Source organism: Oryx dammah, unplaced genomic scaffold (assembly GCF_014754425.2).
Source record: "Oryx dammah isolate SB20612 unplaced genomic scaffold, SCBI_Odam_1.1 HiC_scaffold_24, whole genome shotgun sequence".
Classification (NCBI taxonomy): domain Eukaryota; kingdom Metazoa; phylum Chordata; class Mammalia; order Artiodactyla; family Bovidae; genus Oryx; species Oryx dammah.
This window is the reverse complement of record NW_024070208.1, coordinates 27979143-27991764: the sequence shown is the minus strand read 5'-3', so window position 1 is coordinate 27991764 and position 12622 is coordinate 27979143. Positions and strand designations below refer to the sequence as shown.

General features: G+C 45.3%; 1 protein-coding gene across 6 annotated transcripts in view; it reads right to left on the bottom strand.

Annotated features, from left to right (window-relative positions):
* Nucleotides 1-1867: 1867 nt before the first annotated feature.
* Nucleotides 1868-12622, bottom strand: part of STARD13 (StAR related lipid transfer domain containing 13) — a 403121-nt gene continuing 392366 nt past the window's right edge. For all 6 annotated transcript variants that reach the window (XM_040267096.1, XM_040267094.1, XM_040267098.1 and 3 more), the window contains 6 exons: nt 11439-11649; nt 10765-10879; nt 9700-9921; nt 8742-8959; nt 5038-5214; nt 1868-4328 (listed from right to left, as the gene is read on the bottom strand). In XM_040267096.1, coding sequence (XP_040123030.1) covers nt 4211-4328; nt 5038-5214; nt 8742-8959; nt 9700-9921; nt 10765-10879; nt 11439-11649 — 1061 coding nt within the window. In that variant the 3' untranslated portion in view covers nt 1868-4210. The remainder of the gene's footprint in view (nt 4329-5037; nt 5215-8741; nt 8960-9699; nt 9922-10764; nt 10880-11438; nt 11650-12622) is intronic.

Here is a 12622-nt window from a genome sequence, read left to right as displayed (position 1 = left end):
TTTGAGAAATCAATAGGCTATCACATGACCAACAAGATGGGCAGAAGGTCCATGCCAACTCACAGAGATGTGGAAGAGTGGCTTGGTATCACTGGACCATTCTGTGCTTGTCAGGAGAGGCAGGGACAACACAACTGAAGTGAACATGGGTTGTTCCTCTAGCTGTGGGTCCTGGTCACTCTCTTAATGTTTCAGATGCATCCTGCTGGTGGCTGGGCACGGCCATCTGGGCAGTTCAGAGTCATTGCAAGGGCTGGGTGAACAGACTTACTCCACTTGGCCAGGGTCTGTTTTATCTCTTTACATTAACTTTCTGAGAAGAAATCAGATAACTTTTTTTTTGTTGTTGTTGTTGTTGTTTTTGGCCAGATATCAAAAGACAGTGAAGTAGAACAGTTTCACACCAAAGAATTTCATGAGGTAGACTCAGAATGGACTTTGAATTCATATACTCCAGGGTCCCTGAAAGACACTGGTTGTGTGTGGCTGCTAGAATGACGACCATGTTCTTCTTTTACAAAGAGGAGGACATGGACAGTGGAAATTCCTCCTTTTGCCTAGGAAAGCAAAACTTGCAACTAATGGGAAAAAGCATGAAGGAGAGGAGCAGAGAGCAGAGTTTGGATCATTTCTATGGGGACATATGGTCTTTTGGGGCTGCTGTGACTATTTTAGCCTTAGTAGAGACTGAGAGCTCCTGCTTGCTTAATGAGAGCCTACCTTTGTCATCTTTTAGAAGTGAAGCTCAGAACAAGTACAGTGATCCCTCAGTGTACGCAGGAGACTGGTTCCCGGACCCCCTTCAAGTACCAAAACCCAGGGATTGCTCAAGTCCTTTATATAAAGAGGTATTATTGTTCATTGTTCAGTCACTCAATTGTGTCCAACTCTTTGCGACCTCATGGAGTACAGCATGCCAGGGCTCCCAGTCCTTCACTATCTCCCAGAGTTTTAGCTCAAACTCATGTCTATTGAGTCAATGATGCCATCCAACCATCTCATCCTCTGTTGTCCCCTTCTCCTCCTGCCTTCAATCCTTCCCAGCATTGGGGCTTTTCCAGTGAATCGGCTCTTTGCATCAGGTGGCCAAATTATTTGAGCTTCAGCTTCAGCATCAGTCCTTCCAATGAATATTCAGTGTTGTAGTATTTGCATATAACCTACAAACATCCTCCCATATACTTTAAATCATCTCTAGATTATTTATAATACTTAGCACAATGCAAATGATATGTAAATAGTTGTAAATACAATGGAAATGCTATGTAAATAGTTGCCAGTGCAAATTCAAGTTTCGTTTGGAACTTTCTGAAATTGTTTTTCGTTTTTTTTTTTTTGGAGTATTTTTGATTCATGGTTGGTTGAATCCTTGGACACAGAACCTGCAGATATGGAGGGCTGACTGTACTGTACAAGGATGGAAAGCCAGAGGCTCAGACTCAGGTTTGGCTACTCTTCATGGCCCAGTGGTGCTGCCGTAAGTTGCGTCATCAAGTCTCCATTTCTTGTGCACTCAAAAATAAGGGAATGTAGCTAGAGCTCACAGAATCCTTCAGAAAATACTGTAAAGGTGTTCTTATAACTTCCAGATTTCAGAACAGCAAATGTAAAAGAAATCCCTACCCATCACTATAATGGCTTAGATACAGGTTAAGGCACCCATACTGTTAGTGAAGGTCTGCAGATAACAATCTATACTTTTATATAAATCTTTAGATTTGACTACGGTACAGAGGTGTCAAACTCATGGTGAGCTTTTTTCTTTTTTTTAATGGCATGCTATTTTATAGATAAATCTTCCTCAGGAAGCAGGTTTTCCATTTATATGAAGCATGAAACTCAACATGTATTATAGAGAAAAGAGGGGTATATTTAATGTATATAAATTTATTTGCCTTGGCAATTATTTATTTACAATTGATGATTGATACTAACAATCGAGGTAAAGATATACATGAGGTATAAATATATTATTTAAAGGCAGTATATTTTATTTCCATTGGCAAGATAACAACGCATAAAATACTATGGTATTTGACAAACAAGCTTGATTCATCTTTCTCCTCTTTTGTTTTTTTTTAACATGCACTGTGTTGTAGGCAGCAGGGGTGTACTTAGTATGTGCATAAAAAATAAAAAGGTAATTTGAAGAGAAGGGGAGTCAGAAATCAAATCACGTTGTTTTTATTCTAAGTGTCCTCTAGATCTCGGCTTCTCAGGGTGTGGTCTTTGCCCTGAAGCTGGTTCAGAATCCAGAATCTCAGGCCTGCCTGAGCCTGCCAGAATCAGAGGCTCATTGTAACAAGATCTCCAGGTGATCCGTGTGCTGATAAGGCTGGAAAAGCCCTGCTCTCCATGACAGGACACCGTTCATCCTTGTGTGCCTGTCACACCTCCTGAAAACACGTGGGCCCATCTCTGGAGTGGGACCAGCATTAAGCTAAATTAAAATTCACTAACGATCCTGTCTATGTAATCTGGCATATGTGGTTAAATTTAGGATGTGAATTTGTTTTGCTCACAGAGCATTGCGCAAATGGAAAACTATGGGTTTGCTGCCACCTTCTTCGGTAGGCGAGGAAACAAAAAAAATTCCTCGATTACAATTCAGACAGTATGATTTTACTTGTACCATCCAGAACTCATTTATAGCATTTTTATTCCTCTCAATAAAAGAATTGCACAATACTGATAAAAGAAAACATTACATACACATACAATATAAAAAGAAAACACTCAGTTTTTTTTTCCCCTTCAACACCAATTGCTAAATTATGATACCAATCTCTCCCTGAAATCAAACACAATAAATTATCTTCCTCTTTAGAGTTGCTGAATTACAATTAAAAAAGCCCAACTTAAAATCCATCAGCAATTGGTTAAGGATAGTCAATTTGCTTAGTCCATACAGTAATAAATAAGGTTCGGGCAAATGCATAGCTAGCTTGGCTGACTAATGAAGAAGCATGGACTTAACAAACTTGTTTATATTTTCTAAAGCTAACTGAAGAACACAGTTTTGGTCTTAATGTTAGTTTTGAACCCTGTCTTTCATATTGCAGAACTTTTAACGAGCAATATCTTAAGAGCATCATACGTAGCAATATTAGAACTCCCTGAAGCTGTAATGGTCCAGGACTCTTGAGTGACCAGCATCTCCCTTTATCTGGGGTCCAGAGTTAAATTCAGTGCAAGACGTTGGTAAGAAAATGTCAATTAACTGTGACCATTAAATAGGCCACTGGTCAAATAGAATGACACTTAAGAACATTATGCAATGTATCTATGAAACCTCAACAGAACACAGAGGCTCCCTTTGGCTGTGAATATGCCAAGGCTATTATATTCAGCTCTAATCAGCAGGGAAATACAGGTTCTGTTTCAGTCGCTGGAGCTGACTCCAGTGGTCCACGGGCATCTGGCATTTCACTGAAACTGTATCTGCCGGCCCCATGGCAACTGGTAATATAGTCTTAAATCTGGTAACGACTACTCACCCACTTCTTTGCTTTAAAGAGGACTATTATTTTCCTCGCTTCATCCAATACCCCACGCTCAAGTTCTGAATGATACAAACTGACAACATGTGAGAACCATTTAATGTGTTTTCCTTTGGTTGGCTAATCTTTGGTAAAACATCAGGGCAGACAACTTGTTTTCACACTTTGGTGTTAGCAGCAGATTCTGCTCAGCTTACAGGGCAGTGGGGACACAGGGCCCAGAGAGGCTTGGAAAGAACCGTGTGCCGAAGGGGCTCACCTGATCAGATGCATTCCTTTTAAAATACGCAATTATATATAAAATTGACATTTTACATATATACAGTAAAGGTAGAGATATACACACATATGTACATATGCTACACATACATTTATTTACAGTTAATGATAGTGCTTCTTAGAAGCCTTTAAATAGCAAAATTAGGCAATGCACAAGGAATAATCAATTTAATCTTAAGTAACATAGATAAATGTTCTGATTTTTAAAAATATTATATTAGTAGGGATGTAGCCGTCTCCAGGAAGGCTAGGGAAAGTTCTCAGAAATTCTTGCATCTTCGACATTCTGACTTCTCAGTGCTTCTGCTTTTGAGCATTAACTTTGTCAATTGGTTTCTCTCTCTTCCTTGCTTTCTCACGCTCACACTCTCTCCCACAAGTGTTTGCTTCCGCTTCCTCTTCCCTGAGTTTGATGTCACACTTGGGAAAACTCAGATTTTAGTTTCTGGACCCTCAGCAATGAGGGGCTGAAAAGAGTTTCTAATCCTGGCAACTTCCGCCGCACACAGATGTCCAAAGCCTTTATTGTACCATTCTGGGGAGTGACCTCTGTGGGGACAAAAAAGGGGAGGGAAGTGGGAAAGCCTCTTCCACATCACAACAGTTTGTCACGGTCAACACGGTGGCGCCTGTGCCCTGCCTGTCAGTCTGCTTGCCTTCCCCGAGGGGCGCTGCTCCAAGGATCTGCGAACCTCATTCTGTCAATGGGGGCCCGTAAAAATGCCTTCCTGGCCAAGGATTCAGTCTGTCTTTGCAGGATTCACTGGGTGCTTTCAAATGATAGCGTCCTCTCAGGGATGAGTCTGACTTAATTCAAGAATTTATGGAGAAAACCCAGTTTGCATCCACCCAGACCAAGAACTCAGTTTAGCATCATGAATGCATTGAAAAAGGTTGGATTTAAATTAGTTCCTTCTCATAGGAGGGCAACTGGAGGGAGCAGAAAAGGGACAGGCTGGAAGGAAACACAAGAGGACTCGTATTTCCTGAGCATCTTCCGTGTACCAGGTGCCAGTGCTGGCGTTTGCCCCGTGAGAGAAGCACAGGAGTACGCGTGGGACAACACGGAAAATAAAGACGAGCATGGGACCTTCTCTTGACAGTCAGAAGTTTAGCAAGGCTGGAAAAAGAAGTGAGGGGAACGATTCGTAATCATCGAGACAACGTGTTAATGGTCAGGAGGAGGAAAGGACAGAGCAGTAGGGGTCAGATGGGAAAGAGGGCCCTGTGCCTGCCACCTCCAGGAGCCCACACTCACCTCAGGTCCACCCTGCAGATGTGGGTCAGCCGCGACTTGCCTGAGCCACATGGCTCTATCAAGTACTGAGAGTCCATCACCACAGCGCGCACGCCGCCCATGAGCTGGGCTTCCTCGTGTTCCACAGAGAGGGACACTAGGGTACACATTCCTTTGGGCAAATCAGTCTTCCAGGTCCTGCAGCAAAACAAACCCACACGTGGGAATTACGGCTGAGAGAGAAAGAAAACCCTGAACCCGGAGCTGAGGCTTATGCTGACATTTTCTTGCTCAAATTCCAAGCCCAGTTACTTGGATTCAGCTAATGATTCTCACAAGTGTGTGTAAAGTTTATACAGTGCGGTTCAAAGCAGGGGTCTCATCCCTCTCACCCAGAGGTCAGAAACGACTTTGCAATTTTTAGAGATGCTTTCCAAATCCCAAGCTGAGGCTGCAGAGCCTCCTGCACATTCCTGAAGGGCTCGCTGGTCCCGCCATTTGGGAACCGGGACTTGCTCATTCAGTTCTTTCACCAAACGTCTACTGGATGTGCCAAGCTATGAGAAGCCACTGAAGACACAAAAGGTCTAATCAGGAGGAGAAACAGACCTCCAGAGAGAACTCTCAAACACTCTGACAAGCACAGTGATAAGGTTGTGCAAGGAGAACTCTGAGATCATGCACACGGGAAGGCTTCCTGGAGGAGGTGATGCTCCACTCAAGTCTGAAGGGACACATGAGCTGATGATGCTCAGTCAGAAGGAAACCAGACACACGTGGACTGCCAGCCGCCTTCAAATCCTTGAGAGGCTCTTGAGTGGGAGAAGAGATAAATACAGTTGATTTGACTCCAGAAAACAGAGATATGAAGGCATGTTTCAATCCAGTGCAGAGAAGAGCTGTCTCACAATGTGTATTCTTCAAAAATGGAATGGGCTGTATGAGGAGTAGTGAGCTCATTGTTACTGGAGCTATTGAAGCATAGAAGGGGGTACCACTTGGGAAAAGGTTGTAGATGGAAGTCAGGAGCATCTCTGTAGCAACCATTTCTACCACAGGATACAGGTTTGATTATTATAATCTCAGTTATTATGTCACAAATCCTATCCCCTTGCTTAGTAATCTCATCTATAACTTCATCCTCTTCTACCATACAAGAAACATGTTACCAAGAAACTTGGGAATAAGCAAGCCCAACAAATTTCTTAGCAACTTCTCCATGGGTATGACCATTCTCTTTTCATGCATGATGCTGTGATTAAGAACAAAGACAGAAAGTTGCATAGATTTGTGGGGATAAAATGGAAAAAGGCTTCAGTGACTATCACTGGGATCTCCTGAGGAACTAGAGAAAGGGATGAAGTGAGACGTGAACATGGTAATCCTGAAAGGAGACCACCCATGGCACTTTCTTCCTCTTGTATCATAACCACAAGAAATTCCTGCTGTAAGCAACATGTCTGGTTCATTGTTCATCTTCTTGGGTGCCGAGTTCTCCAGCCTCATGGTCCACCCACCTTCTCCTTCAAGTCTTGGATCAAATATCAACACGGTGAGACTCTGCTCTGACCACTGTATTTGAAATTTTACCCCATTCTATCCCTCTGTCTTACGTATCACCCTAAGATAAGTAACCCCTTCATGGATCACAGCCTTGTGAGAGCTCGGTGATAAAGGCTGAGCACCAAAGAATTGATGTTTTTGAATTGTGGTGCTGGAGAAGACTCTTCAGAGTCCCTTGGACTATAAGGAGATCAAACCACTCAATCCTAAAGGAACTCAACCCTGAATATTCACTGGAAAGGTTGATGCTAAAACTGAAGCTCCAATACTTTGGCCATCTAATGTGAAGAGCAACTCAACAGAAAAGACCCTGATGCTGAGAAAGATTGAGGGCGGGAGGAGAAGGGGGTGGCAGAGGATGAGATGATTAGATAGCACCACTGACTCAATGGACATGAATCTGAGCAAACTCCGGGAGACAGTGAAGGACAGGAGAGCCTAGTAAGCTGTAGTCCATGTGGTCACAGAGTCGGAAACGACTTAGCAACTGAACAACAACAGAAAAGATAAGAAATCCTAGTCCCCTTGCTTATTCTTTATTGACTCTTCCTAATAAAATATAAATCTCAAGACAGCAGGACTGTGGTCTGTTCACAGCAGTATCTTGAGTCTCCAATAGTGCCTGGCACAAGGCTGGAATGGAATGGGACTCTAGAAATGGCAGGCACGTGGCACTGTAGGAGGAGTGGAAGGAGGGAGTTCCATGAACGGACTCTGGCCCGCAGCCTCCTCTAAGGGGAGCGGAGAGTGGACCATGGTGGGGCTCCGACCCACCAGTCCCCAGGGCTGCCATCCTGGAACTGTTTCACTTCTTGCTTGCAGCAGTGAAGGTGTAAAATTTAACTTCCAATGAGATGAGTAATGTCCCAATAACTGTGTTAATAAGCCATGCTTACAATTTCCCACATTCTCCACCAGGATCCCATCGTGGCAAAGATAAACACATATATTTGGGCAAAAAAAAAAAAAACAAAAAACAACCCTTGAAACTCAAGGTCCTAGGACCAATTCCAAAGGCAGAAATAGCCCATGTGAAAAGTAATCTTTAGTTTGCCATCAAGACTAGTTTAATAAAGAAACTATTTTAAATATGCATTTGGGGATTTCACTAGTGATTTTTTTTAATACTGCTAATATATGAGAAGAGATGGCATTCACCATCTGTTATCAGTAAAAAAAAATTTTTTTTACTTAATTATATTTTATTTGGGTTTGTCAGTATCCTCCATCCCCATTATTTCTGATTCAGTACAGACTCGCCAGCCAACATACACAGGTCCACTGTCCCACTGCCTACTGTTAGTTGAGCATCCCACTCTAAACCCAGAGAACAGGGGTCTGGAACTCAACTCACAAATCTATTAGAAGCAATATTTCAGCAGATGAGATCAGAGTCTCAAGCCTTGTCAGGCCCTGAAATCTTTCTGGACATTTGATTATCCTCAGCATAGTTGGACCTTCAGGGCTGGGCCACGGTTTCCATCATGGGGATGACTTATGAACATGTGAGGGCTTCCCTGGTGGCTCAGAGGATAAAGAATTCGCCTGCAATCCAGGAGACCTGGATTAGATCCCTAGGTCTGGAAGATCCCCCGGAGGAGATCAAGGCAACCCACTCCAGTATTCTTGCCTGGAGAATTCCATGGACAGAGGAGCCTGGCAGGCTACAGTCCATGGGGTCACAAAGAATTGCACACGACTGAGTGACTGAGCACCGTGTGAAGTTATACAGATGAATTCTGAAGTTACACACATTCCAGATGGAGAGCCACACCACTGAAGACTTGCCTTTCCCAGGCGGAGAAAAACAAAATCAAGAGAAAAGCCAGTGAGATTCAATTTGCATAATTTGGCAGAAAGTTCAGCTGGACAAACAGCAGCTCTTCTTGGGACTCCGTTCTGAGGAAATGAATGATATTTATGGCCTAATAAACTGTACGCCCCATAATGAAAGGAGCCATAAGAGAGCATGGCAGGACTGTAAACTGGGTGAAAGAAGCAGGAGGTCGGGCATGAAGACGGCAGTCAGTTTTCAGCGAGGGAAATGAGCTGAGGGCCGGCGCTAGTGTTCCCAGTGGAGGCTGAACTTAGGTGGGAGAATGCAGTGAAATGCTTCCAGCTGCAGCTCTCACCCTGCTTTTGGAGCAGAGGGTCAGGCTTACCTGAGAACCACGAAGTCCCTGGAGGGATGGGGCGCCATGCTGTTCAGCACATACTGATAGACTTCCGTCTGTTTGTCCAGCGTTTCCACCACCTTCCACTGCACGAAGTCCTCATCCCACAGGTGGCGCTCCCTCAGCACGCGGTTCAGAACCACCGAGGGGGGTGCCTCCACCTCGGCGGAAGCCTTCCACAGCCTCAGCGGGGGCCCGTCTCCCACCTGGGGAAAGACACCCGCAGCGGCTGAGAGCTCGCTGGTTCCAGCAGAACCTACCAGGCTTCACTGGGTATTCAAAAAGCCTCATCGATTATGGAACTTGAAAGTGATTCTGTACACCTCAGGTTTAAAATGGTCACCCTTAAGCTTAAGAGAAGAGTGGCGATAAAAACGATAACCAGCAGCACACAGTGCTTCCTGTGTGCTAAGCATTGTTCTTAGTTTTAGTTTTTTATTTTCCATTTTTTAAAATTTAATTTTTATTGGAATATAGCTGCTTTCCAGTGTTGCCTTAGTGTTTGCAAAGTGAATCAGCTATACATATACATATATCTCCTCTTGCTGGGTTTCTTTCCTCTTTAGGTCGCCACAGAGCACTGAGTTCCCTGTGCTACAGGGTAGGTTCTGATTAGTTATCGATTTTATACGTAGTATCCATAGTGTATATATCTGGTAGTGGTCCTGTTATTATGTCCGTTATGCAAATGAGAGCATGGAGGCACAGACAGGTGTGTGACTTGCCCAACGCCACAGAGCTCAGGGGCAGAGCCCGGCCTGGGTCCAGAAGGGTGGCTCCACTGTCTGCCATCTGGTTACACAGTCAGACTCTGGTGCAGAACTTTGACCAGTTCCTATGTGTGACAAGCCCTGGAGACAGAGGGACCACTTTCGAAGCAAAACAAATTCCAGGTTCTTAGATGTGGCTCTTTGGGAGTACATTTTTTTCCAAGACCCGAGATTACCTTTTTGAAAGCAAGCTCTGTGCTGTCTGTGCTTGGACATGTGACCCATCCTTTGAACTTCTCCTTGGCTTCCTTCTGGAGGCCCTGGACGAGATGTTCGAGGTACGTGTGGAAAGTGGCCCCGCTGTCCTCCAGCTGGGCCCCCAGCTCTTCCAGAGTTGGCGGATGGATCTCAGCCTCCACATACGAGTTATGAGACTGGGCCACCATCTCGAGCGGGACCTGAACCAATGGGTACACAGAAGAGCAACACAGAAATGCTGAGACTAGTAGAGAAAGTGAAGTAGCGTCACCGAAAACCACGGTACCGGTGACAGGCTGGGTGCCGTGGGGCAAGAGATGTTTGTCTGAGATCAGTGACAGTGGTCAGGAGAAAAGGCTTCTGAATGTCAGGAAACCCAGATCTGTTTGAGGCTATATTTATTATTCAGAACATCGCCACGACTTCCCATTCATCCTTTCCACTTTTCTTTGATTTTACTTGTCATATATTTTTATTCAGTTTGGCAAAACTTGGACTTGGGAAACTTAAAAAGTGCACAGAGTTAAGGGGAACATCAAACATGACTCAGAAAACAGCTTTACCTTTTTAGCACACTTTTTCCTTTTGCAAATGCCAGTTTTGCCACAGAAAGGATGCCAGAAGTCTAGTTCACTTACTTCTTTAGCAGGTCTGTGGCTGTATTCATAAGCTGTCACTGATTCAGAGTTAACAGCGATTGTTCAGTATCCCCCTTGGCCCGCCTCCCTCCCACCACATACATTGAATCTAATCAAGTCCTGAGGTCACATTAAATATACTATAGTTGGCTGGCCTAGGACCTGGCACTGGAACTTGATGCAACCATTTTTATAAACATCATCATTATGGTAAACCCAAGTGTCTTTAACTGTCAAAGCCTCAACTTCGGGGTTGCCTCCTCATATTCCTGGGAGGCACTATTCATTGTACCATTGTCAAAAAAATAAAACCAGAAATAAGCCATAAATGCAGTAACCATTCCAACTGTCTTATCGAGTTCCAAGAGCTATAAGGAAGGAAGGCGGTTGGAGCCTTTCACTCACCTCAAAAAGTCTGTCACATTCCATGATCATGTGGGCCAGCCCCTGAGCCGCGGCCAGATTCTCACTGAGGTCTTTTTGATCTGGCTTCCCAGCGGCATATTTTTTCTGGATGACTCTGTAATTGAAGGGGACAATGCTCAGCGGATCCCAAACCCCAGAGCATTTCACAGGACCCAGTTCACCCCTGCTATCTCTTCATGCCTGGATGCCACCCAGATCCCAGACTGTCTCATTTCCAAATAAAAACAGTGACCATGAGTCTTAGATATCCCGAGGCAGGTTAAGAGTCTGACAAATGGAAAACCTTGGAAAAACACGAGGGCAGGAATAACTGTTGGGGGAGAAATTAATTCATTTTTCCCCAAGTTTGAAACTACTTCACCACAAGCTGCCATGCTTGGGCCTGAAATCCGGTCTTTTCAAATTGAAGATTTTGTAAAACACACACAAAACAGAATTCCAGGTTTTCTGGATCACAGAGGACACTCTTCAATGCTACCTTGGTAATTCTCTGAGGCGCAAGAATCAGGTTCCTCCAAACATTTTCTAAGTATAAACAAAGTGCTAACAGGTCCCCAGGTTGAAGTGCAATGCATGTAGTTTTTTTTTTTTTTTTTTAGTAGCCCTGGGGAATACCTGGTTTAGGATTAACATTACCGTTGAGAAAAACCCACCTGGGGGAGCTTTCTTTCTTCAATAAATTCAGGTGGAAGAGGGAGGGGGCCAGACACACGGCCAGGTTCATGGGCGTCATCTGATTCTCTTCCACCGCGTGGACCACGTCATTGAGGAAGCACAGCAGCGTCTGCAGCACCTCCCGGCTCTCATCGGCCAGCAGCAGGACGGCCGCCTGCACTGCCTGTAGCCGCTGCTCCTTGGGGACATCTATGAAAAAGTGGGTGCCGGGCCGTCAGAGGGCCAGCTGCAGAAGGAGCCGGCGGGGGAGGGGGAGAGTGCACTACCCTCCTGCGAACATGCTTGGGGTCCTTGTCGTCATCAACAGTGACCGTGAGGACAGCTCGGGGCACGGAGAAGTCATTGCTTCAGACCCGGCGTTGGAACCCCCACCCCCCCCTTACCCCGTCTCACTCCAGAACTCACAGTCTTAACGACGAGGCTGGACTCAAAAGGAGCACCCTGTGCTGGCTTTTCATACTCACCTGTCTGCTGCCTCACCTGTTTCAAACCTCTTGCCCATCACCCCCCTTCCCCAGCTGGTGAAGCATCTCTCAGGATGCCCAGGGACTATAGGAAGGGGAACCAGGTCCCCCCTCCTCTCAAGCCGTTCTCCTTCTGGGTGGTCCTTTCGGTGATGACAGTGATGGTGGGGCGGAGGTGGGGGGTGGGGACCTGGTCATGCAGGCTTGAAAGAGAATTGGCCTGAGCAGTAAGAGGTAACTAAGAGGGAAAATCCTAGAAAAATGGGTGCTCCGTGCTGCATTTTGCTGCCCCCTGGCTGTGTCTGTTAGTGATCTTTTAGGACTGCTGCTGCTGCTGCTAAGTCGCTTCAGTTGTGTCTGACTCTGTGCGACCCCATAGATGGCAGGCAGCCCACCAGGCTCCCCCGGCCCTGGAGTTCTCCAGGCAAGAACACTGGAGTGGGTTGCCATTTCCTTCTCCAATGCATGAAAGTGAAAACAGAAAGTGAAGTCGCTCAGTCGTGTCCGACTCTTAGCGACCCCATGGACTGCAGCCTACCAGGCTCCTCCATCCATGGGATTTTCCAGGCAAGGGTACTGGAGTGGGGTGCCATCGCCTTCTCCGCTTTTAGGACTGACTCATTGCCTTATTCCCCTCACTGTGAAAGACAGTATCAGGAGCTCACTTGAGTTAAGAAGTGTGAAGTGTTAATAGCTTA